At 31.9% G+C, this 27,779-nt stretch overlaps 2 protein-coding genes across 3 annotated transcripts; one reads left to right on the top strand and one right to left on the bottom strand.

Annotated features, from left to right (window-relative positions):
* The first annotated feature begins 385 nt into the window (after window positions 1–385).
* LOC124372437 (short/branched chain specific acyl-CoA dehydrogenase, mitochondrial-like) lies at window positions 386–22,321 on the top strand. The gene is made up of 9 exons (XM_046830837.1): window positions 386–674; window positions 2,763–2,910; window positions 4,255–4,355; window positions 10,314–10,520; window positions 11,163–11,333; window positions 14,505–14,630; window positions 15,585–15,767; window positions 20,499–20,634; window positions 21,868–22,321. The coding sequence occupies exons 1-9, from the start codon at window positions 639–641 to the stop codon at window positions 22,041–22,043; spliced, it is 1,284 nt and encodes a 427-aa protein (XP_046686793.1). The 5' UTR covers window positions 386–638; the 3' UTR covers window positions 22,044–22,321.
* A 200-nt stretch (window positions 22,322–22,521) lies between these two features.
* LOC124372438 (protein O-mannose kinase-like) lies at window positions 22,522–27,031 on the bottom strand. 2 transcript variants are annotated; one of them, XM_046830838.1, is made up of 3 exons: window positions 26,769–27,029; window positions 24,642–24,760; window positions 22,522–24,053 (listed from the first exon to the last, which is right to left on the bottom strand). In XM_046830838.1, exon 3 carries the CDS (start codon window positions 23,700–23,702, stop codon window positions 22,794–22,796), a length of 909 nt encoding a protein of 302 aa, XP_046686794.1. In that variant the 5' UTR covers window positions 23,703–24,053; window positions 24,642–24,760; window positions 26,769–27,029; the 3' UTR covers window positions 22,522–22,793. The 2 variants fall into 2 exon arrangements, with proteins under 2 accessions (XP_046686794.1, XP_046686795.1); XM_046830839.1 differs by having other exon boundaries at window positions 22,527–24,053; window positions 26,769–27,031.
* Between the last annotated feature and the right edge of the window lie 748 nt (window positions 27,032–27,779).

Raw genomic sequence — 27,779 nt, 5'->3', positions numbered from 1 at the left:
ACAATTAAAATAAACACAAAAGTTATTAGCCGTATATCAAGCAACGGAACACATAGATATTTTTTGCCTATACATGTTTTGGTAAAGTAACATATTGATGGATAGACACACTGAAAGTTATTGCCATACCATCATGCATGTTTTGTCAATCTATGGCAGTTTTGTCAATCTACATTATAAGTTTTAATTGTAATGAAGACGCTCAATATGTTTAGGTAGATTTTTATAATTGTATTATACCAAATTAAAATGTTTAAATTATTGTTTCCCCTCTCTGTGAATATATTTTCATTAAATACGGACTGCCGTGCGATAAGAGTGCTCACTGTTCAGTTGGATGGGAGCAGGTCTGGAGTGATTAATTATAGCCTCATAGATCTCGTAGACACTGACTGCATTGCATAGCCTCTGTGCTTTCGCCCGCCGCCACAGCACAGCGCTTTGAGCCGCGGTCGTGTGCGTGCTGGGAGCGGAAACCTGTTGGCGTTGGTTCAGTTGCCTTCTTGTTTTGTAACGCGTAGATCAGACAGCAGTTGGCGTGTCAGTTTTTCTGGCTTATCAGTAATTCAACAGTCCATAACACCAAATAGTGATAGTGTTGTATTTTAGTGAACACTCGTACAGTCTTTGCTGCGAAAATGAGTTGCGTGCGAAGTTTCCGATTACTGAGCAAGGTAATTTTTTATAACTAATTATTGTAATATTTAAAAATTGTTGTATACAAGTCTGTATTATAGTTTACTGTAGAAATGTTGAATGCTTATTAAGCACAATATCCTTGATTACAGTAAGCATGTACCGTTTCCGACGGTCAGGGACGATCACAGCAGGACAGATATCTGGATATATTCCTCATGACATTGACGTTTATAATATTGTCATATTCCAAATGCTCCACATCTATGGTTTTTTTGTAGCCCCAAAGAGTATCTCCCCGCCCTAAAAATAAGAAAACTGGATACGCTACTGCCGACGATAAGAATACAGTTGGCATGCATTTAAACGCATTCATCATTCCATTTTTGTATCAAATTGTTTTGTCAAAAAAAGGTTAATTCGTTGGTACATACTACAACCAGATTTTACAATAAAATAATCTTTGTTCAATCAGTGATTTTATTATAGTCAAGTATTAAGTGTATTTTCGTATTTCCCTTAAGTTTAAATTGTGTTTGAACAAATTTTATATCTAACATCATTATCTTTAATTTCTGTACATACTTGGACCATTTTTAGTGAGTGCAAAGTCACGAAAAAGTATTAAACGTTTTGAATCTGGAAAGCAAAACAACTACATGACACACAATAGATAACAGGCAATTAAAGTGAAGATGTCATAAGCAGTCTTGAAAATAGTATGACAATAAAAATACTCCAATACTCTTTATTTTAAGTACCGTACTTTAGTTTGTACAAAGTTGTTACTATGGCATCTTTATTAGCTGGATATGTGTAATTTTTATTTCCAACATATTTTATTATTTTCATAGATATTCGGTAGATATCAAATAAATTAAAAGCATATAATTGGTTTTAAAGCTGTTGAATATTTTGTACCCTTCATAAAAATCCGACAATTCCTTCTTAAAGTCGTGTATTGGTTATATGTCTGTCCATTTGTGCAATACAGACTTGAAAATTGGTACGTAGATTCTTCTTGGTACAAGGAAGAACTCTATTGATTTTTGGTTAAGTTAAAAGACAGCAAACAACACTAATCCAGATAAAAGTTCGGTAAACACTTTCATTATATTTTACACTTTTTGCAGTCCTTCTATACTATGTTGTATGTTTACTTTTGTTCTATGTATTCTACCAATTCAGATACCAATTTTCATTCAAATTAAAAAATGACCGGGGGATGAAGGATAACCCCCTTTTCCCCTTGTTTGATGCCGCCATCTTGGAAATGAGTGGGTAATTTATAAATTGATACCAGGTACGCGTTTCTAGACCAAACAAAACCCCCCTAATGGAAGTTTTCGCGCAAATCCGTTCTTTAAAATCCCACTTTCCACCATTTAGTGGACACCATCCTGGAATGGTGATAAAGAGCGATTTCCGGTTTGCAGAAAAATGTTTCTTTTTTTGGATTCTGTGGTACATGACTGGAGAAAATTCAAAATATCTCCTGGAAATTTTGTTATGAGGGTGATTGCAATACACAAGATTTCTATGAACTCTACCTAAAACCAGAAAATAATTAAATTATGTATTGATTATTAACTTTTTTAAGTTATGCCCAAAATATTTTTTTTTTAATTTTAAAAGTGTCTTCATGTATTTAAAATGCACAATTACTTATTTCAGTATAATCTGAATGGGATTATTGATTTCTATGAATGTGCAAGTATTATTTCACTCTTTTTAATCATTTAGAATTTTATTATTTTAAAAATCTATACAAGGTGGTAGGATTTAAACATATAGAATGAAACATAAACTAAAAAATAGCCAATTTAGAATGAAAATGTTTTTACCCAACGTTTTATCATTGTAACAATTACGTTAGTAATGGGGTTTTAATAGTTACTTATATAATTTCTGCAATGTCACTCTACATTTGTCCATGAATAAATAAATACTGAACTGAATTATATTTAAGAATATTTTGCAACAAATTGCAACAGAGTTATCATGCAATCACATAATTTGTTATATCCAAACATATAATTTAGATTCAAAGTATTAAAAGAAATCAGAACAATCATAATACAAACACAAATACAAAGATACAGTCGTGTGTATTGTGTATGTCACAGTTGTGCAAGGAACTGGGAACAGCGAGTCAAGTAAAGAATGTCCCTGCTAGAACATTCAGCAGCTCGTCAGCTCTCCGCTACTCTGAAGAGGCACAACCTCCACCCCTCACACAGTTCACAGAGGAGGAGATCATGATGAAGGAATCAGGTAATGAAAGTTTTACTGTGTACAGATTATACACTCAATACATGCATAAATATTTCAAAATAGTTTTGTGTGTGTTTTTGTATTTTATGAAGACTCAGTTAAAATGTAGCTTTAATTATTGAACATAACAGAAATGCTAATAAATAATTATAGAAATTTAATTTAGTAAATTCAATCTATATTGCCATAATTTTAAGAAGTATAATTTTAATTATAGAGATTAAGTAAACTATAGTTACAATAACATTAAACCTGGTTTGAAATTATGATAAAATCATACAGCAAACAGTAAAATTAAGTGGTGGTCCCTGTGGGTCCTTATCCCAGTCTTTCAGGCAGAAATAGCAGCCATTATGGAGTGTGCTTGTGAGAATCTTCGTCTGCAGTATACGAGTAAGACGATTAGCATTTTCACAGATAGCCAGGCAGCAACGAAGGTGTTGGACTCGTGTTCAACTCCAAATTTGTCTGGGATTGCTATCAAGTCCTTTCTTCCCTTGCCAGAATTAGCAGTATAACTGTTTGTTGGGTTCCTGCTCTTGAGGAGATCCCTGAGAATGAAAGAGCTGATGCCCTGGCCAACTTGGGCTCAGCGTTCAATATTAACCGGTTGGGACCTCAACCGGTCTGTGGCATTTCTAGGTGTGAATCCTTTGGGGCTGTCTCGAAATGGGTTTGCGCTAAACATGAGATAAGGTGGAGGCTGCATCCAGATCTGAGAATGAGTAGAATGATTTAACAGTCGCCTTCCCCTAGGGTGGCATCTGACTTTCTCTCACTAAGTATCTTCTCGGGTTATGGGTCTGATTATAGAATATGGTCACCTGAAGAAGCATCTTTACAGAGTCGGTATCGTTTGGGAGGATCCGCTCTGTAGAATGTGTGACGAGCAGGAAGAAACTGCTGAACGCCTTCTCTTTGATTAACAATAAATAGCAAGGGAGCAGTATGTCATCTTTAATAGTTTGCACAAGTGTATTGAATTTCCCCAATTGGACCTGATCGGTTGTTTTCAGCAGTTTGTAAAAATGCTGAAACCATAAACTAGTCAGCCTCATGGTGTGCTTCCAGGGTGCGCAAAAGGCCCTTGAGGCTTAAGTGCATTGCAATAGGGCGCCCCATAGAAGAAGAAGAAAGTTAACTTGATTCATAAACTTTATGTAAACTGTGACACACTATTTAATTAAATTCAGTAAAAATTAGTATACTATTGATATACTGGAAATTAAACTAGCAATTTGGTTTGTGAAACTCCAAAAATAATCTATAGAAGACAGTATTGTTAATGCTTATTATGTTATAATTTTGCTACAGGATCATTTAATTTGAACTTATATTTTCCAGTCTCAAAGTTAGCCAATGAGCTGATTTCTCCACTCGTGAAGAAGATGGATGATGATCACAAATTTGACCCAAAAGTTGTTGATGCTCTGTTTGAAAATGGGGTAAGAAAACAAGAGATTTAATTTCCAATGGGGTTTGAGAATTTCAATTCAGTAAAGTTGATTTATTTTGATATTTTTACAATAGTTTACAGGTTTGGCAAGCTAAAAGTAAACTTGTAAACTGTCAATTAAAACCTCTAGTGTACCGTTATGTACTCGTTAAATTTGTTGTTAGATCAGTGTAGCTTAAATAATTTTTTTTATACAAGTGATAACATTTTAACACTACAACAATTTCATTTCCTTATTCCATCTTTATATACAAAACATTGCATAGGAATAGAATTAAACAAATAGATAAACTCTTACAAATAAATTACCTAACATCAAGTCTATTAAATTAATTACAACTGTACCATCTCTCTTGGGATATCATTCTGATCCTGAATTGAGTAACAAGGAGACTTGATTAAATGTATTTTTAAAAGATTTTGAAGTTTAATAAAACAAATTTCTGATTTTATTAAATTTGGAAATACTTAAAGGAACTTTTGTCCAGAATAAGAAGTTTTTAGTATGAAATTCTGAATTAAGTTTATCAATTGTAAATTTAAATTGGTTTTATTTATTGAATATTCAGTAATTTGGTTAGCATATTTTATACAGGGTGTTCAGTAAAATTGTTCAAATACTTTGGAATTTTGTTATACACATAAAAATGAGGAAAAAAGTTCATATGAAGGAATGTCCTAAAACTTTTAGTTTTCTGTCTATCTGTCTGTATGTGTTTTATATTAAACATATATCTTTTGAACCAGGTGAGGTAAAGTTATGAAACTTGAGAATCGTATTAACCTTTGGTAGACCTTTTTGAAAATAATAAAATATTAACAAAATCCTTTTATCCATTTCAAAATGGCGTCTATTTAAAATGTTTAAAGTCAAATAACAAAAAAACCGGTATAGTTATAAAAAATGCATAAGAACCATCTATTTAGTAATTTTTATACCAATTCCTACAGTAGCTTTTTCAAATAAATCCATCAACACATAACATCCTATGCACTTTTATAACTATACCACTTTTCTTTTGTTATTTGACTCTAAAATTTTAAACATTAGATGCCATTTTAAAGCGGATAAAAAGATTTTGTTAATATTTTATTTTCAAAAAGGTCTACCTAAGTTTAATACAGTTCTCAAGTTTCATAACTTTATCTTAACTGGTTCAAAAGATATATTTTTTTAATAAAAAACACATATAGACAAATAGACGGAAAACTAAAAGTATTAGGACATTTTTCCATATGAACTTTTTTGCTCATTTATACGTGTAGAATAAAATCCCAAAGTATTGGAAAATTTTACTTAACACCTGTACATTCAAAAGTCTACAAACTAGACAGTTAAAAATTTCCATTTGTGAGAAAATATTTTTGAGCAATCTGTCTGTTTAAAATTTTTTTATAATTATTATTGTACTTTTTTGCTGCACAAGTAATTTTTCCAAATTATATTTTGTAGTAGCACCGTATATTGATATTTTGTATGTCATATGTGAGTGAATTAAGGAAAAGTAAATGATTTTAAGAGTTTTGATACAACTGAATTTAGACGTTTATCTTAGAGCATACAAAGTAGACATTTTATTAATAACAACATCCACATGATATTCCCAGGTTAAATTTTGATTTATTAATAGCCCCAAAAATGTTGTACACTCTTTCTGGTTTATTCTATCTACATTTAGGAAAATATTTCGCTGTAATTTTGTTATTGGTTGGCTGTATTGTACTAAAAAATAAATACAATTTTACTTGTTTGAATTTACATTTTTTTAAAGTTTTTTGTGCCTAAAAATTCTTTAATTTTGGATAGATCACAGTATGAAGATACTTCAATTTGATCTTGTAATTTTCATGAGCCAAAAATATTAGCATCATTTGTGTACATACTCATTGCACCACAATCTCCTGGCACCACACCTGGTAAACCTTTCACATACCAGAGGAAAGGGGAACAAGGATGGATCCCTGTGAAATGCTAAATGGCACAGTCTGCAGCTTAAAACTACATCAGTCAATGTACCCATTGAACCCATATACTCTAATTGGACAAACTGTCTTATATTTTTCAAATAAAAGCTAAGGCAACTAAGCTACTTGCCTTGCACTCTAAATATATTTTAAGCTGTGTAAAAGTGAACTATGTGAAAAAAGTGTTAAATGCTTTGGTGAGGTCCACAAATATACCCATACATTTTTCTCCTTCATCAGCATCAATTATAGACTGGACAAAATCCTTACTAGCCGTTAGTGTTGGTTTTCCTTTATGAAAACCACGTTTTTGTTCATCTATATGTTGGTTATGTTCAAGATATTAAGTTAATTGAATAAAACTACTTGCTCAAATGTTTTAGAAAAAGCAGGTAGGAAAACTGGTCTAGCTTGTGAGGTTTATAATGTCACCCTTTTTAAAGTGAGGAATTACCTTTGCTGCCTTAAACTTATCTGGGAAATTACTGGAAATCAAAGATACAGGAGCATGGAGTGTGTGACCGACATGAGCAACCGCCGCTTACTCATCTCTGGGCTGCCGATATTCTTCATCAGTCAGCTCAAAGAGGCGGTAACAACTGCCGCCTTGTTTGCCACCCCAGAGATATGGTCTCTGTATGTAAGCTTAGTATCAAGTGTCTTGCCGAGATACTTTACAGCACTCATTGTTTCGATAATCTTCCAGTCCATCTGGACCTGGATGATGGTGAGAGGTACGGATCTCATCTTTCCATCACCAGAGTCAGATTGTCCTCACCCATCCAAGTCAACACTCGCAGCATGACTTGGTTGAGTAACCATGGTACCTCATCGAAGGTCCTCGCACGACTGTGGCAATATCGTTTGCGTATCCCATTAGGAAGCTCCCTTTAGTATTTCCATTTGGAGAATTAAGTTGTAGGCAATGTTTCGTAGGTCCGGTCCCAGGATCAAGTTCTGCGTAGCTTTCACTGTGAACTCCCGTCAGCACGACCCGTCGGCCGTCATATAAATCAACCACCTATCCAGGAGATTGCTGTTAAGATTGCTGTTAAGCATTAACGTGGGAATCATCCACCATATCAGCACCCTTGCTGAGTTGAACGCATTCTCAAGTCTAACGTGGCCAGTACTAACAGCCGGGGGCCTCAATGACTCCCACTCTGAGCCGCCATGAAGTCATATAAAACCTGCACACCACTACCCCAATTGTGAAGCAGCCTGCCCGAAAACCATACTAATGGCCAGAGAGACCACTGCCAGCCTCAAATGCTTTCGTCAGCTTAAGGAGCTTCCCTGAGAGCTCTACAGAGAGGTCTGTATGCCGACAAGGTTTCAGGATCTACTGTACTTATGAGGCCCAGGTGTTGGACCTTCCTTCGGTTATCGAAGGTGCCTTTTGCAAGAAGAGGTTGTAAATATTTTACAGCAACTGTGGACAGGTCCAAACTACTAACTTTAGCACTTCCACCGGGACACGATTGAGACGACATGTCTTACGGCACCACATTTATCCAACATATAACGGAAATACACTTCATGTCAGTAAAGAAGGGAATCTGCCCAGGGTTGCCTGGAATGTCCTTATATTCCCAGACCAGATGGGTTGGAAATAAGGCATCCACTATATTGTCCATAAGGAAGGAGCTCGTAATTGAGCCAGCTGACTGGGCATAGAGTCTGTGCATTGCAACTCGGTAACCCAGCCCCCAAGGGTTGTTGTTCATATCCTGCCTTAATTCGTTCTACTTATCGATTTACTCCCGATGATTGCTCGCTTCTAACCCTGTGGGAATATTAGGAAGTACAAGCTTATCAATAGCTATAACAAAGAGATCATTTAGAGCATTACTAACATCCACAGGGTTAATTAAGAGGTCACCTTCCTCGTTTACAAAAGATGTAATACAGTTACTGGAATATTACAGCTTTTTAATTTCTGATTTAATTGTATTCCAAGTAGTTTTAACTTTATTATTACATGTTGATCTTTTCCTATCATGCTTTCCTTTAAACATTATTTCATTTAACTCTAATTTCTTTTATTTAAGCCTCTCTTTTACATTAATAGTTTTTTTATTTTTTTTTCAATTGTAACAATCACTTATTCAGGTTTATTTCATCTGTAATCCAATTGATATTGAGATTTTTCTAGGAGGTTATTTTTTTTAAATTAGTTTTGATATGTGGTTAAAAGTAGAAAATAATACATTATATTTTCTATCAACTTATCAAAAAAAAAACAAACATCCAATTTTTTTCACCTAAATTCTTCAAGAATATTTGGATATTATTATCTGTAAACTTCCTTGATTGTTTCTTTGTAACATACTCTTTTTACTTTTAATGTTAAGTATTTCAAGGAGTTACCTTTAACACCCATTACCTTATTTTGTACTTTTGTAACAAAATTATCTATTGCTGAACTTGAATAAAAAGTTGTTCTAGTAGGAAAATTTAACTTGTAAGACATGTTATGCATTTTTTAAATACTAAAAAATCTATTGTGCACTGAATCTTGTTTCAAAAAAAAATATTAAAAAATATTTACCTGCTAAAAATACATTCTTATATATCCCTGTTGTTACATCAAGTAAAACTTCAAACTTAAAAATAAATGGGTTTACAAAATGGTACTGGGAGTTCTGTATAAACAACCTAATAAAAATGAATAATTCTATAATGTTACAACAGATTTAATACAGTTATTGGAATTTTACTGCTTGTTAATTTCTGATTTAATCATTTAAATATACAATTTCGGAAAGTATATTTTTTCAAGTGAACCTTTTTCTTATGATTAGAGAAATTTAGTTAAATGTACATAATAGAATAAATGTTAAGAAGTAGTTTAAAAAATAAATTATATTTTCCATTGATAAATTAAAATGTTGTACAATATTGTTAGCCAATATTTTAATGAAATATATGGCTTGGACTAAAGCAAAAACCTCCGTAGCAGGTGACAGGACAGACAATAAATAAAAATAGTTATGGGATTAAAAGGGTTAAGCTGCATACAGTTCTTTTATTTTGAAATCTTTAGAAGTGTCACCTAGTAAGGTGTTGCTCTAAACTACAAAAATTAAATCGATATAAATAAAATTTATAATCTAAGACTTTTTTCTATTTCTTTCCAAAGTAATAGGAAAAAATACACAATTTTTTCTAAAATATCTTAACAATATCAACAAAAGAGGTTAAAAAGAAGAAATACTTGGCTGTATTTCTACACAAAAAATGTGATTATGATACATAAAATAAATGTCCTTTGTAATCTCTGACAATAACTAGGCAGAACTATTTTGAAGGAAATTTCAGTTAATTACCTTTGCTTAAAAGTTTTGTAGTATAATTTCTTGGTAATTTCTAGCCTGCAATAACGATAGAAGGTACTTTTAATTAACTTGTAATTAAAGTTGGAATAGTGCAAGACTTAAGCATAAGAGTAATTTTACTAAAAGAAAACAAGTTGTTTTTCCTCTTTAAAGTTTTATCAGCTCAAGGTTGTTTGCCATGTTGTTGACAAGGTTTTGAGAGATTTTATTTACAAAGTGGCTATAGGTGTAATACAAAAATCTTGGTTATTTGAACAACAACACATTGAATTTCTTAAACCTGCCGTAATTTTAGATACTATTTTTTTTTATTTTAAGTTGAAAATTTAATATTAATTGCTCAATGAAAACTTTCATTGTATCCAATGAAAAAGTATCTACCTTTGTTTTATATATATATATATATATATATATATATATATATATATATATATTATATTTATATTTATATCTGGACATTTTAATTACAATGTTTGATTCTGTACAACATAAATTTGTGTTTTATTTTACTAGTTTTCTTTTATTTTTATCTCATAACTAAACTGTTGGAACTACACTAGTTAATGTACATTTCAAGGAATTTTGTTTGCTTTTTTTTGAAATTACAAGAAATAAATTATTTTAATTGTCGTTTCTGTACGTAGTTAATGGGTCTGGAAGTACCAACGGAGTATGAAGGGACAGGTACATCCTTCTTAGCATCAATGTTGGTGGTGGAGGAGTTGGCCAAGGTAGACCCGTCTGTCAGTGCACTTGTAGACATTCACAACACTCTGGTCAACGCCCTCCTGATAAAAGTTGGGTCGGAAGAGCAAAAGAAAAAGTATCTACCTTTGTTATCCAGGAAATATGTAAGTCTTATATCTGTGACTTGCAGAAAACCAAATAATTATTTAATATTATTAATCCAATTAATCTATTTAAGAGAATTACAGTATATAACCTTTTTAAAAACATCAGTTATTATTTTTATAAGACTGTTGATCTTTCTGGAAAGCTGGTTGCAAGCAAGATCATAAAAATACTATTAATATAATCTGCAAAACATATCCATAATTTGATATTTTACAGATAAGTTGCTTTTTCAAATGAAGATAAAATTAAATTTTACAATACAAATACAAAAACTTATCTCATACTCTCATATTGTTTATGATTGTGCTAACAATAGAATAAAGTTTATCAGCATTTGGCCTTTTATCGACTGCTGTGATTATCCTTTGAACATGTAATCATAATTTTTTATGTTTATACTTGGACATATTGAAGCCAATAAGATAATGAATAGCCAATTATTATAAAGTGACTGAAATAAATGGTTTAATATGTGAAAACATATATTTATTTTGCAAAGTAAAAAATATGCATTGTGGTAATATGCTGATGTATTTTATTTGTATAAATAAATAATTTTTATTTGTAATGAACTAAAATTATTTAACATTGACAAACCAGTTTGTTATAAATCAATATTGACTGATAAATTGTTACAGCCTGGAAGCTTTTGCCTGTCTGAACCCTCCTCAGGATCAGATGCTTTTGCTTTGAAAACAGTAGCAAAAAAAGATGGAGAATATTACATTATAAATGGCTCAAAAATGTGGATATCAAACTCAGACCTAGCTGGACTTTTCCTTGTTATGGCCAATGCTAATCCGTCATCTGTAAGTACAACAGAAGTATTTGTCATACTTAAAACAACTGTGAACAGTTAATAACTAATGTATTTCATTTGTATTCATCAAATGTCAGAGAGAGATTAAGTTCAGTAAAAAAGTAAAAATTATAGAATTTTTTGAAAACTGTTTGAATTCGTAATAAACAGTGTTTTAAAATTGGTTACTTTCATTTTATCAAAGTAATAAAACTCATAGTTAATGTAAAAAATATTCTAAAAAAACAAAATAATGTTTATATAAAAAATGAATTTGTAGTGAATAAATTTGTTTCTGGTGTTCCACAAGGATCTGAATTGGTAGGGTACTGGTGAATCTGGTTATCTTGTTCATAGGGTAGGGACATAACTAGAGGGGCGGGAGGGGCCCTTGTCCTGGGCACCAAATTAGTAAAATAAATCTAATTATAATCCACAAATTGCATGACAAAATTGGCACCTGAAAGTAATAAGCCAGTTACGCTAAAAGTGTATTTTGGAAAATATTACATCTAAGGTTTTATTAAAGTACATTGCAGTCAGTTAAAAGGGAGAACAATAAACTGTATAGAAGCAGTGGCTTAACTAGGACTTGATTTTGGGGGAGAGAGGTGAATCCGATTGAAAAACATAACACACAAGGAGGTACGGAATATATCTGAATAGATCTAAATTTAAATAAATTAGAAAGATCTAATTCAAAGTAAAACCTTTCAATACTATATTTAAGTTAACTAGTTTGATTGATTTTTTACATATATTCTTATTATTTTACAGGGCTTTTGGGGAGAGTTCTCTCTCTCTCTCTCATTCTCCCCAGTACGTCACTGGATAGAAATATGTTGAAATTGAATGACTTAGATAATTCAATTAATTATAATTTGTTAATTTGTCATTTTTATAAAAATACTAAAACAATAAAATCCCTATTTGAAGAGTAACTATTAACCAGAGCAATAGCTGCACAGTAGCCTGATATAGCCACATGGCAAAGGACATGTATATTATATTAACAGCATATGCCATCCAGTAAGGAACCAATGGTAATTTTACAAATTAAAAAATAATGAGATTGGTAATTGTGATTGATTGTTGGTGTTCAAAATGTTTGACATGTAATAAATCTGCTATGATTTATGCTATGAAAGGGCTTTGAATACTAGAAAAGACATGGTTAATATATTAAGAGTTTTGTTTTGATGATGTCTCTACTGCTTTCATTTTTATAATTCGTAAAACATTCAAATGAGCACTTTTAGACTTTAAAAAATATGCATTCTTTAGTGCCAAGAGTCAAGGAAGGCACTCAGTGTGTTGAAAATTAGAAACAGATTAAAGTCATTTATTTATGTAATTAAAAATTATATGTGTATTTACTTTTTGAGGCTCCAGATTTTTTTTAAGAAAAATGAGAAGCCGATCCTCTTTTAAGCCTTACTCTGTCCGTCCTCATGGGCCACTAGCCTGTGCGAGGATCTTATCAAACAGAATAAGGGGGAGAGTCAATACAGTACTAGGTTGATGGTACTGATAAAAAGTGCAAGGGTCACAGACAGGATTCGAACCTGCGCTATCTCTACTCAGACTCAAAGTCCAACATCTCAAACCGCTCGCCAACGCCATCGGCACTCCCAATATTAATTATTTAATTATAAATAGATGTAATGTATTTCACTAAGAGTGTAAGGACAAACTAATGATTTATTTCTCATTTGTGTTGTACAGTACACCAAATCAAAAAATCACATTATATCCAAATAAGATTACATTCTGTAAAAACTTTCTAATTTTGAGTGTAAAGACGACTTGGAAATTGTGTATAATATATAGAGAAATTATTATGTCTCATTTAACCTATGTACTGTATAAAAATAACAATTTTTCACTGTTGTCCGATAATTTAGTTTTTGATCATAAAACAAGACAACAGGCCAAATAAAAAATATAGATAAAAATATATCATTTATAAGAATTACATATTTTCCGAGAGATATCAGCTGAAAATTAGAGGAGAGCAAAGTTTTTAGATAGCCTTGTGATAACATTTAGCCTTCCCAGTGCCCTGAATAACATTTCACATTGATGTAGCAATTCCTTATAAGTCCCTGGGGGGGATAGTCAAAGTATTACAATGGTTTCTTTTTAATCCATGCACGTGACATTTTTTACTCTATAGATATATATATAGTTATTTGAACAACATGTGACAGACATTAATAAATTAAATAATATTATTATTTCTTTTTTTTCCATTAGCATTTTTATTGTAATAACCCTTTATTTCACTTCAATATTTTAATACTTTACACAAATATTCGTTATTTTAAAATTGTGCACACTGGTAAAAATTATGATAGTTCATTCACAAAGCACATCATGCAATGTAAGATAGGTACACTCAATAATCTTGGGAACAATTTTGGACACAATAATGACAAAAGCAAAATGTTTAGTACTCTATTAAATTGAGCTGTCAAAACAGAGAAACAAATAAAACAGTTCATTTATAATAAAATTTTGTAACACTGTGTATTTTAAAAAATTGGTAAACTATTTGTTTTGATTTTACAACTAATTTGTTTTACAATTAATTGTGCCCTTTTGGACACTTACCTTCTATACACACATCATACTGATATAGGTTCTCGAACTTTAATTATTTATACCTTGTAACACAATTTCATAATTAATTAATTTGATTAAATTATATTACTAAATTGTTCCCTACTTATTTAAGCTATGCTGAATGTACTTTCCTCACACTTTCTTTTGGACATTGAGGCAAGATCATCCCTAGTAGTTTTTTCTTGATAAAAGAAGGGAAATGTCTATCTTCTTGGGCAGATAGCAAGGGAAAGAGTCTATGCCATCATATCCATAATTCCTTAGTTATAAAACTACTGAATCATTCCATGTTTTACAAAACATATACAATTACCATTTCAATACAAATAATTTATTCGTTCGGTTCTCTTTTAGATTATAATGACAACTGTTACTTAAAACTGTTGTGCAATATTCTTACATACAACAAAAATTGTAAGTTCAGTACAAAATCTGATAACTAACCAAAAAGTAACCACAGAATAGTTTATATTTATTTTATACTTTATATCAGAGCATTATTATTAAACATATGCAAGTGACTTGTAATTATTCATTTGGTTCTTATTCTTTCTAGGGGTACAAAGGCATCACCTGTTTTGCTGTAGAAAGAGACACACCAGGATTTGAAGTTGGAAAGAAAGAAATGAAACTTGGTATTCGCGCATCAGGAACATGCACCCTCCATTTTGACAATGTCAAAGTAAGAAAACAACATTCCTGGCTTTGTAATAATGTTTTTGCACATCAATATTGTTACAAATGTTGAGATTATTTTCCCCTCTCACATATTACATTGTATTATGATACTCCACGTCTAACTTAGGGTATAAGTAAAAAATATATATTTTGAGACCATCTGAATAAGTGGTTTTCATCAAAATGTCTGTTTATGTGGGGAAATACCTACTGTGTATACAAATACCAATTAAATCAACAATTAATTGTAGTAATATAGGCTGGGTTATGTAGTTAACACCTACATGTCTCTATACCAAGTGAAAGCAACTAGTATCAGTATGATTCTGTGCTGCAGGAATCTGCCGCGGTCAACATGTTAATGTTAATTAATGAATACTCAAACGTTTATACATTTGAATATTTTATATTCACTTTTCTTTTTCATTCAAAAATTATTTTTTACTAAAATCTTACAAATATCTAAAAACCTAAACTCTAATAATTATTATTATTTCATGTTAACTAATATTTATTGAATAAATAATGAATTAACAAATGGTTAATAAAATAGCTTTTAAGTAAATAATCTAAATAATTTATCTTTCAAAACTCAAAAGTAGTGGATTTCAATACGGGATAAAATGTAATTGAAACAACATGGAGTGTTTTTATAAAACTTGGCATATTTCCTGAGAATCTTTAAATTTATAAATTTAAAACCCAATAAACCTTAATCTTTGTCTAAGACGTGTTTCATCACAGAACAGTTGCAATGTTAATAATTTTCACAATTCATAACCCAGTGAATGATTAAAAATTACAAATAATCTCACATATGCATAAAAATCTTTCAAATAGATAAAATTGTATTTGTAAAATTGTAGTGAACATCCAAACAATAAAATCTACTTCAACTTTCCACAATTACAGATAGAAAGTTTGCGGTATATTTTAGCACCATTGATGACTTTTTTAGGTCCATGAGAGTGCTATAGTTGGTCAGTATGGACATGGATACAAGTATGCGGCTGGATTCCTGAATGAAGGAAGGATTGGAATTGGCGCTCAGATGATTGGTACTGCTCAAGGAGCTCTGGATAGAACCATTCCTTATACTCTTGAGAGGAAGCAATTTGGACAAGATATATTTTCCTTCCAGGTATTCTGAAGTATATATTTGATGTGTTTATTATTCTGTAGTATTATCTTATGTAGTAAATTGCTATAATGTAAACAGTAGTAGATCCGAGGGAGCAAATAAAAATTATATAAATGAAATAACAGCAAAGACTGAGCCGAGAATATAAAAAAAGCTATCAGTTTCCATGCTCAGACAGTAGTTCTTTCCCGTCTCATGAATATTCTGTACAGGCACTTCACAGGTTAAAGCTGACACGGGTTAAAAATTCATATATCAGATCAATCCCAACTTCACAAACTGTAACTTAGACCCTCTTGAGTCGAACGTGAACTTGGAAGAAGATAAGTTATGTCTAGACAAACTGAATAGTATTAAGCCCTACTTAAGGGATTTTAAACTCACAAAACCTCCAATCAAGAGTGATGACCAAACGTCGAATAGGACTGACTACCTATAAAATCTTGACTGCCAACGTTCAGTCTCTCTTAGATAAGCTCCCTGAACTTGATATTATAATCGCCAACAATAACTTTTCTGTTATATGCTTAAGTGAGCACTGGTGTACCTATGACTCTAAGGACCTAGCTCTTATAAGTGGTTTTTACTGTGCTGCCATATTCTGTAGATCTTTAAGATCGCGAGGTGGAGTCGCTATCTATGTACATGAAACATTAAAGTTCTCTGAAATTAATGTAAATGATTTCTGTGAAGAAAATGTTTTTGAAGTTGTTGCTGCAGTTGTGGAATTTAATAATTTTAAAGTAATCTTTGTATCTATATACAGAGTTCCTAATAGCAACAAAGATATATTTTTAAACAACATGGAAAAACTGTGGTTGTTTTTGTGTAATTTCAACCTCCCTATCATTGCCTCTGGAGACATCAATATAGATATCAATAAAGTAAATGAAGAATTTCCAAATGAGTTTCTCAACCTTCTAAGATCGCTCGACTGCTGTTGTTTCAACTACAAGCCTACGAGGGGAAAATCCTGTTTGGACAATGTTGTAAGTGGCCTACCGAGGGATTCTCTCTCTGTCGATGTACTACAGCCTCCTTTGTCAGATCACAATGCTTTGATAACTACCTTGACATCTCAGTCCAGTATTGAACATAACCTGAGTGGCATTCCCGTAGAAGAGGAAAAGGTAATAAGATCTTTTAGTATGTCTAACAAAGTTAAATTTTATTCTTATTTTGGTCAAACGGACTGGAATCATGTTTTAAACACTAATCCAAATCTCACACTTTTTGAAAACTTTTTAAACTATTTTCATGAAGGCATGAACTTGTGCTTTCCAAAGAAAATTGTGAAAATTAGACATAAAATAAATCTGTGTTCTAATAGTAGGCCCAAATGGTTTTCTGAAGAACTTCTCCGTCTAAAAGAGAAAGTTAGTAGTTTGCATCATATTCATCTGTGGGCAGTAAGGTACAATCTGTTTGTCGAACAAACCAAGTCAAACTATGTTGAAGCTCGGAAAACCTACAAGAAAGCTATTATCCATGCCAGACTAAATTTCAATGCTGAATATATATCCTCTGCATCTAATAGCTGTAAGGCAGCATGGGAAATTATTAACAGATATAAAGGTAGCTCAAATGCCTGTAAGATCAGCCACAACCTAACCCCTGATGACTTCAATTACACCTTCATTGCAACAGTGAAAGAAGCATGTAGTCAGGCTCCGCCTTCTTTGGCGGCTTCCGGTCAACTTGTGAGCGGCTACCAGGTTCCACCCCTACGTTTTGTGTGGAAACTAGTTTCAAGTGAGGAAGTATTGAAGTGTGTCCAAAGCATCAAAAGCAGTTCCAGTAAAGACATCTTCGATATCAGTGTTGATCTGGTGAAATTTGTTATGCCTGTGATACTAGAGCCCCTTACGGCTAGCATCAATCATTGTCTTTCTACAGGCCTGTTTCCTGACTTGCTTAAGTTGTCAAAAGTTGTACCTATTTTTAAAAAGGGTGACCCCTCCCTGGCTGAGAACTATCGACCTATATCTGTGGTGCCCACTTTTTCCAAAATCATTAAAAAAGCTGTGATATACCAGGTTAGTGAATTTTTTGAATCTAATTCTCTATTTTCTAAAAATCAATTTGGCTTTCGCAAGGGTTTGTCCACTGTGGGCGCAGTCGAGCTTCTAGTCTCAGGAGTAATAGGTGGTTTTGAACACTGCTCTAGCACACTAGCCAGCTTGTGTGATTTGACAAAGGCTTTTGACTGTGCTCCACATGACATCCTCCTTAACAAATTACAACATTATGGCCTAAATGGTGTTGAGCTAAACTTCTTTCGAACTTACCTGTCTGATCGTACTCAGAGGGTGTACTTCAACAACACACTCTCTGAGTTAGCTTCAGTTAAGGGTGAAATGAAATGAAATGAAAAATTCTTTATTTTGACAGGCAAAGTTAGGGCCACATGGCCCTTTCTTACACTTAACCTGTTGCAATGTAAAATTTAAAACATTAAATAAATATTACCTAAGAATAAAACAAAACATAATAAAGATAATAAAATAAAGAAATAATTAAATTTACACAAAGTAGTGAAATTAATGTAATATTTTAACGTGTAATAATTAAAATTTAACACATTAATAAATTAACCATCTCTACTATTCTTAAAATATAATATAAATTTATACTTTTAATATACAAATAAATAAGGGGGGTTAAGGGTGGTGTACCACAGGGATCGGTCCTAGGCCCATTCTTATTCTTAGTTCTTATAAATGATTTGCCTACCAATGTGGATTGCGGCTCAGTAATTTTTGCAGATGACTCCACGTTTTATTGTATAAATAACAATATAGATACCTTGTTTGTAGAGAGAACTCATGTCCTCCACCAAGCTACTGTTGGCGAGAGAAAAGAAGAGACCTGGCCCGTGCCGGCGCACAGCTGTGTACTAGTGTGTTGCTGCACGGTAATTTCAGGCGCTTCGCCCCACAGCCAACCCTGCGAATTGTTTATCATAGCAATGGAACAGTGAAACAATAATGGAATTACGAAACAAGGCGCGGCAACATACTAGTAGTAGCGCCTGCAAATTTCAGATAGGCCAGAATCCAGGTCTCTTCTTTTCTCTCGCGATCAGTAACCACTGGTTTTCATCTAATGGTCTGTTACTAAATAATAATAAATCACAAAATATTTTATTTTCTCTTTGTAAAAATCTTACGCTAACGAAGTATGATTTAAATTTAAAGTCCTGTGTAAGACTGTTGGGTATAACTTTAGATTCTAAGTTGACTTGGCAACCCCATGTTCAGAGTGTCTGTTGTAGGCTGTCAAGAGTAATTTTTTTGCTGCGCCACCTAAAGAAACTTGTTCCCAAAGATTATCTTAAATCCGCATATTATGCATTTTTTCATAGCACCATATCGTATGGAATCACCATATGGGGTAACAGTCATGATATTCATAAAGTATTACTGTTACAGAAAAAGGCTGTTAGAATTTTAGCAGGAGTCTCCTCCTTAACTACATGTAAACCTATTTTTGCAGAGGAAGGTATTCTAACTGTTATCAACCTTTATATTTATTCATGTCTGATTAAATTAAAACAAAATCTTGGCGACTTTTCTCTTAGAAATGACATTCATCACTATCCTACTAGAGACAGCTTATATTTAGATCAGCCCTACTGCAGATTAAGTAAAACACAATCTATGTATTCTTTTATTGGTATCCGTTTGTTTAATAAACTACCTCTTACCAGTCATAACATTAGTCTTAGTAAATTCAAATCAGTGATGTATAGATGGCTGTTAACTAGACCTTTTTATAGTATAGATGAATACCTGACACTGTCTGTGATAGATGTTTCTTTTTAATTTTTAAACCTATCTGTATTGTAGCCCACATAAATGTTTTAAATGTTACTGTTTTAAATTGTCTGTTATTGCACTATTTATTTATTTATTATTGAATGTTTACCATTTTATTACAATGTTATTAATTTATTTTCTCTAAAATCTATTAATACATGGATTTATTGTTGATTGTCCATACTTAGTTATACGTAGGATACTGTTATTTCATCTGGCCAGTCAGGTTTTCACTGGAATTAACATTTAATGTAATGTATCTAGATTTAATATTTTATTGAAGCTCTGGTGACGATGTCAATGCATTTTAATAATGTTATTATGACTAATAAAGATTCTTGATTCTTGGCACATATCTTGCTCAACATTTTCTCAAATTTGTATTAGAACCTTTCATTGAACAATTTCAATGAGACATTTTTAAGTTAGGTTTGTAAGTTCAGGATTTACTAGGAAAAATGGTAAAACATGAATTTTAAGTTGCAATATTTTCAATGTGTATCAGTTATTATTAATTTTATGAACATATTCTAAAAAAGTACTGGAAAAGTTCGAACTGCTTTTAAGATAGTTTCATAATACTGTAAACAATTTCAACTTTCTAGTATGTGTAGAACCTACAATTATTTTAATTACTGTTAACAATATTTGAAATGTTAGAAGACCACATAAAAGGAAGAAATTTTAATGTAAAATATGTAAATAAAACAGTGTCTCAAGTTGAGGAAAATTACCAGCTTAAAACCCATTGAAGGATTTATACTTTCTTATAATTCATACTTTAGAAACCAGGAACATTAAGAATCTTGTAGTTTATAATAATTTTTATTAAATCAGTATTGGACATTGACACAGTTCAATACAGTTTCAAACTCGCTATGTATTTATAATAATCTACCTGGTGTCCACATAGTCGATGCAGCATCAGGTGGCCCAGGCCGCGACACAGCTGGAGGCTGCCAGGTTACTAGTCTACAATGCTGCTAGGCTGCGAGAGGCCGGCCTACCATTCGTGAAGGAGGCCGCTATGGCAAAACTTTATGCCTCAGGTAATCTCAAAATTGTTATTTTTATTTTATACACATACGTAATTTATACTTTACAAAATTACTAAAACAATGATGTAAACATCATAACGAATCAAAGGTTTCATTTATCTTCGTTAAGGATTTGGCACTAAATACAAATAGTGGACAGAGATATCTTAAATATGAGTCTATTGGATGGAATGGACTTAATATTCAATAAACATAATTTATGGTAGAGAGGTACTAAATGCTCTGACATACTACTCAGCCAAAGGCTAAAACGTCTATTTGATATAGTAACTCAAACCGAAAATTGCTTATATTTTTTCAAAGCCAAAATTCTTATTCTGGACATCATAAGATTCAGTTTTAAATTGTAAACATTCTTCTTTTATTATATCTCAAATTTAATGGTGTTCGCTAATTTTTTGTGGTCTTGAGGATTGTGTCTAAAAATTAGAATTCAATGAATATCAAAGCATTTTTCCAGGAGAGCTTCATGGTCAAAAAATATAAACAAACTTTTGCAAACATGAAATAAAATCGGGTTTCTAAAAATTCAATTTTTCTTTTTTCTGGATATTGGAGTTTGGAAATGGTATTTATATGGAATGCCTATTTTCTTTTCTCTAGCTGCTGAAAAGTCCAGCCTAATGACTTTTTATATGGACATCAAGAAATACAGTGTATAAGAAAGTTTGTTCTGTTTTTGAGATGTAAAAATTCAGTTTAAAAGTGCTGTTCATATTTTTGAAATCATGTGATTTTGATTCATTAACTTGCTGAGGGGGCTACCTTTTTAAATTGAATAATAATTGTACCACTTGTAAAACTACATGTAAGTGTAATAGCAGTCTTTTAAAAATGTTGGACTACACCTATATTTTTCGATCACTCTATAAAAAATGTATTTATATTTAGTTCTCTACAATGAGCAACAATACATTTTGTAGATTTAATTATAGAGAAACATTTATGAAAATAAATTTAAAATAATTAATAAATTATATAATAATATAATAATAATATTATATAATTATATATTTATTAATAAAATTAATAAATATAAAACTACATATATATTACCAATAATGTATTTAATTTTTTTCATGTTGTAAATTATTCTAATTTTTATTTCTCACGTACCAAAAAGTATTTTTAATGTGAAAAACAAAATTATTTTGTAGTGTTTATTTTATATAATTTAAATTTTTAATTAATTAATTACTATTTAGAGTTTGTATTAATTTTCAGAAGTTGCCCAGATGGTTACTATCAAATGTATAGACTGGATGGGTGGACTTGGTTTCACACAAGATTATCCTCAGGAGAAGTTCTACAGAGACGTCAAAATTGGAGCCATTTATGAGGGAACAAGTAACATGCAACTCAGCACCATTGCTAAAGCAATCAGAAAGGAATATAGTTAGTGCTTTCAAACCTGCCCCAGGTCTTGAATCATCATTATATTCAATTACTGAACTATCTGCCACATTCCATTTTACATGTTCATATAACGCAGGAGTAATGTGGACATATTCAATAATAAATCTATTTAAAATGTGCAAAAATGGCTAGGCATAGATAATAAAAAGTGCTAAATTATGTACAGTGTGTTTTTTATAACTAATTGTATTTTATATTCATGTGAAAAAGAAGTAAAAAAACTGTTGATGTAAAAACGTTAAATAAATATCTTACAAAGAAATTTATGTTTATTGTTTCTTTTAATACGGTATTCCACAAAAGAACAAGTGTGTATTTTATGAACACTAAGAATGTACACAATGCTATGCTCCCTTAATTATAGCATTTCATTTCACTATGCTATGAGTACCAATGGGAAATTTCAAAATATTTGACATTGATTTCATAAATATATATATTTATTTTCACTAATTATTAACAAATAAGTTAAGGCATATTACATATTATATTGTACATAAAGAAATCAATGAACAATATTTAAATTGTATAGTACATCAAATTTAATTTGTTAAAATAAAAAATACTTGCTATTAAATTAATAGAAACAGCTTACTTATTTAACAAAATGAATTTAACCTGTTTATCAAATAACAATGTAAAGTATATAGTACTCTATAAAAGATTAGTGACTTCCAATGCTGTAAAACATTTATTAAATTATTTATATATATTATAAATATCACGTAGCCTAATCAGAGATCAGAATGATTTGTGTATTCATCGGCAACTTTACTGTATTCAATTACAAGTTCTTCAGCGGTGGGCCTCAACAAAGGCTCATAATTTTTACACTTAGAATGAAACTCATACAATCTATATCTAACCCAAACACCATCACTTGCTTTATTTAAGAAATGCCCACAAACTGTAGCTGCTTTCCAAATATCAGTTTTCTCATTATAAGATGGCATCAAGTTATCACTGAACGGCTCATTTCTGTTCCATAACTGTTCCGGAGCTACAAAGGTGCCATGTAATTGTTGTTTACCACACTTTACACCAGAACCATTGATGACTTCTGGTAATGCATCAACATCGTTTAAAATCAACTTTTCATCGGATGTTACAAGTAGTTGACTCAACAGCTTGTCCAAATTGTTAGAATCACAAAATACTCTTCTCCCAGCCGGCCCATTATGCAAATGGTTTAAGATTAGTGCATACTGATGACAAAATTCCAAACCTCTCATGACATTGTAAGGCGATGTTTTACTTAAAAAATCTACTGCATTTCCCTTTGCATGGTACTCTGTTAGAAGTGTGTTAGTTCTATTACAATAACCAAGAAACTGTACAATATGTTTGCTTGAACTAAACAGTTTTAGCACATTCACTCCTGCCATAAAATCTTCCAAAAATGTGAGATTGACTGGAATTGAAAGTGCTAATAAGAAACCCTTCCAATCTACAAGAAACACATCTTTTACAGCTCCTGTGCCTAGCCGCTTTATAACTGTGATGTCATCCAAATCTCCACAATCAAGCCAAGGGTGACAACTTTCCATTCCTTTTAGCTTGAAATGGTTTAAGGGACATTCTACTAGGTCTGATCCAATGTATTGGACCCATGAAAACAGAATTGTAATAATAACTATTTTCATTTCTACACTTAGCTCTAGACTTAGCAGCTGCTCTACTTGGGATCATGAGGAAGCTTGAAACCCACCAAGTTCGCTGTTTCCTCTGTGGATCGTTCACCCTTCCCTTGATACTGTTTATGAAGCTCCACATATTGTCGTGAGCTTTTTAAATAACAGAGGTACGTTTCTGACATGTACCGCATTTCTTCTTGGGCTTTACACAACTGTTGATCAGTAATTTTGAACCTCCTGTACTGATTCAAGATGAATGGAAATGCTGGTGAATCTTTCAAAGTGCCAGAGAAACTAGAAGTTCTCAATTCAGAAGCGAGATGTCTCAAGATTCTCAAATTCGGATTAACAGCCATCCCTCTGTTCAAAGAATTAATAAAAATCATTAGCTGATGGTTAAACTACTCTGTAAAGTGTATGTTATAAGACCGACATCATCTTTTGTATAACTAGGTTCTATATTCAAATTAGAAACTGAACTCGGTATTTTTTTAAGATTTTCTTCTAAAAATAAATGTATTGATAAATCGTTAAATATATCTAAATATTCAAAAGTATTTTCAATTACTATTTCCTTAACAATGGAAGATGCATGAAATATATACAATAAGTTCTCTTTTACATATCTGTTTGGATGAGTTTCAATAATTAGATCAAAACTGTTACCAATTATGATACATTTACTTAAGTGCTCCCCCCAATTTTTCCACAGTAAATTATTAATTAGTTGTTGTGGGCAATGAGGAAGAAAAAATACAGTTTTATGGACCGCTAAACGTTTTCCTTCCTCATTTATATCTATGACTAAACAACCAAACTCGTTTACAATTGTTAGTTCATCAGAACTAAACATAGGGTCATACACAAACACACGTGCATTATAATAATCCCTCAGCGCAAGGAGGAATGCGAATTGATATCTTGAACTGTTACACTGTGAAAACTGACCTATGCCGTAAGACACAATGTCTATTTTATTTTCAATGCAGTTTTCTTGATTCAGTTGCTGGATAAAATTTTTATAAAAGGTTGATTCCTCAATATCTTCTTTAGCTGACTTTATCTTTCTGAAAAAAAAAAAACAATATTATCATTTCTATGTGCACAAACAATTTCTGAACTTAATATTGAAAAAGATAATATAAGAATAATATTGTAAAGAGGAATCATGAAAGTTATTATTATTATTTAAGAACTCTAGAAACTGTTACACATATTCTTAATTTATATGTCTATGAGAACTATTAAATTGTTATTATGAATAACACTACACAATCATATATTGTATTTGCCAACAACTAAACTCTGAAAACTTTATTTATATTTACTTTACTTGATACAAATATTTATTTCATAAAACTTATTAATTAACTGTTTGAATTTCCTTTTTTTCTCTTAGGACAAAAATCTGAGAAAAATTACACTGTTTCCGGAGTGACAGGATATTCTGGATGTGTCAGGTTGTGGGAAGGGGTCAATATCTAGGAGGAAGATTTTATACATTTATCTCAAGTCATGTATCCTCCTTGGAAGAAGGTGAAGTCAGCTCTGTACCAGCCCTCCATTAAAAGCAGGCCCTTATATCTTGGCTCCCACACATAGGGAGCCCCACAACTCCAACAGTCATCCCCCACAGTACACTAGACCTATCAATCTACCCTTGCACCCCAATATTTCGACTGTTTGCAGTTAATTAGGTGCCACTCCTGGACATCCATAGGATTACCCAGATTTAAGTGACTCATCAGTTAGTTGTTTCTGTATCCAGTGTAGGTTCATCTGGAAGGTAAGCCTATAAACCAGCCAAAAGTGAACTCCCCTGGTAATGAATATATTCAAAATGGACACCAAGTATACCATTGCGAAATGTAAACCTTTTATGTTTGAAAATCTAATTTAGAATTAAATTATTGTATTGTCTTTCTGAAATAATTATTAGAATTTGAGTTTAATTTTATGTGTAAGCTGGTAAATTCTTTCTATAATTCAGCACAAACTATCACCCCCTTACATAATATATAAAGTGTAAATCTATAATTCAAATTTTGGCCCATGAATTTTGTAATTGTTTTTAATCAAATCCTTTATATATTTGAACATATTATTTTACTGTATTTAATAAATAAATATTTTATTTAACCGTTTATAAAACAGTAGTCATTTATATATCAAGTTAGTTAACATCCACAAGTTATTAGCAACATTATAAAGTATGGCTCAATAAAGTGCAAAGACATAGGTACAACAAATAACATAATAAAGGTAAGGGATGACATCAGAACCAGCACTTTAATTTGAGTCAAGGACTACACTATTTTTGGAACAGTTTTTTTTAACCAGGAACCTAAAAAACTAAATTACTAGAAAGAACAGACTTTATTTGACTTAGTGTGAAAATTACAAGTCATCATGATGATCAGTGTTTCCCAAAAGGAAGTGATGTCGGCGAAAAGTAGGCTACTCTATCTCTACACATGTGCCAAGGGATCTGTGCGTGCTTGCTGGCGGCTGCCTAATTGGTCATTTTTAGGTCCACAGTAAGAAAAGCTGTTAAAAAATAATGGCCCTGGATAGTAATGGATCAATGTACTAAACAGTTTTGCATTCAAAAGTTTAGGTTTTCTAATAGAAAATTTGGTTTGCTGGTTCGATTGTGATGGTGGCTGCTTATTAAACTGCAGCCTTACTGTTAATACGTTTATGGTCCAAACTTGATTGATATATCATTAGTTGCTCCTAAAAGAATTCGGTCTACTAGGCTAATTAGGCCGTTTTAGTGAATTTTGGGTTGTTAAATTATTGTAGGTCTACAGTAAAGGGAATATTATCTGCCCTTTTTGGATGAGGTAAATCTTATAGTTTTTCCTTTCTTCGCTTTTATTATTTGATAGCTATTAGCCTATATTATTTCAGTTCTTAGCATACAACATTCTATTATTTGTTTTTTAATTCAACAAAACATGTGAAGTGGGGCCTGCAAACATTTAGCACCCAATATTTACCAAATCAATAAAAAAATGAGAAGTAGGCCTTTTAAACGAGCACCAAGCGGTTTTGCCTATGACTAAAACTTACTTGACAACACGATCTTGTGGTATACCTATCTGGCTGCAACTCAGGGGGTTACAATCTTTTAATGTGATGTCTTCAATTAGTGTTGATCTACGTTTTCTATTTCTATTCTTTTTGTATGTTACAATTTTAAAATCACACATCCCATTGCTTTAATTCCACCAAGAAGGTTTCTTAGAGTTATTAACAAAGCTAACCAAACTCAACCTAACTCAATTAATTAACCTTCATACCCCCCAACTAGCAACTAGTGAATAGTGATGCGCGATTACGAGATGTTACAATCGAAACGTTTCGATTGTTTGGACCTCTCGAGACACTTCGATTGTGATTCCCTTAACGAGAGGTTCTTACCGAGAGGTTTTTGCCGAGATGTTCCTAGCGATTGTTTCATTGCGACACAACATCTCTCCTCGTACCGGGCAATCGAAGTGTTTGACGAAATGATGAAAACGAAATGTTTGATTCCATCATCCATAACTTTGTTTTTGCGATACACCATAAACGCTTAACGAGAGGTTCCTAGCGATTGTTTCGTTTACGTGTACGATATATTCTATTCTTTTACTAGGGAATCGAAATTCTAAGTGAGATATGTTTGCCGATCGACAGAAGGATTTAACTGAAATATAAATTAATTTAGTACTTTTTTTACTGACTTGAATTCCGAGTTGTTTTAATGAATTACTATATTAGTAGCTATATTTAACATTATACTACATTAAACGCTTATTCACGTTACAATAATGACGTATGAACAGTAAAACATTCAAAAAATAACATGGTACAAAATAAAAACATTTAGTATTTTAAATTAATAACCACGAGATAAGCTATTTATTATAATTTAAGATAATATACTCAATCTTAATGCTTGAAGAATTATAATTTACATTTTGACTAAACACTATAAAGTAAACTACTGGAATGGAGAGGAGAGTGGTGCAAACCAATATATTATGGAACGGAAGAATGAAAAACAGGTTGAGACAGGCTCGTGAAAAGTAAACAATA

The sequence above is a fragment of the Homalodisca vitripennis genome, unplaced genomic scaffold (assembly GCF_021130785.1).
Source record: "Homalodisca vitripennis isolate AUS2020 unplaced genomic scaffold, UT_GWSS_2.1 ScUCBcl_3206;HRSCAF=8576, whole genome shotgun sequence".
Taxonomy (NCBI): domain Eukaryota; kingdom Metazoa; phylum Arthropoda; class Insecta; order Hemiptera; family Cicadellidae; genus Homalodisca; species Homalodisca vitripennis.
The sequence above is the reverse complement of the archived record's forward strand: the minus strand, read 5'-3'. Positions and strand labels throughout refer to the sequence as shown.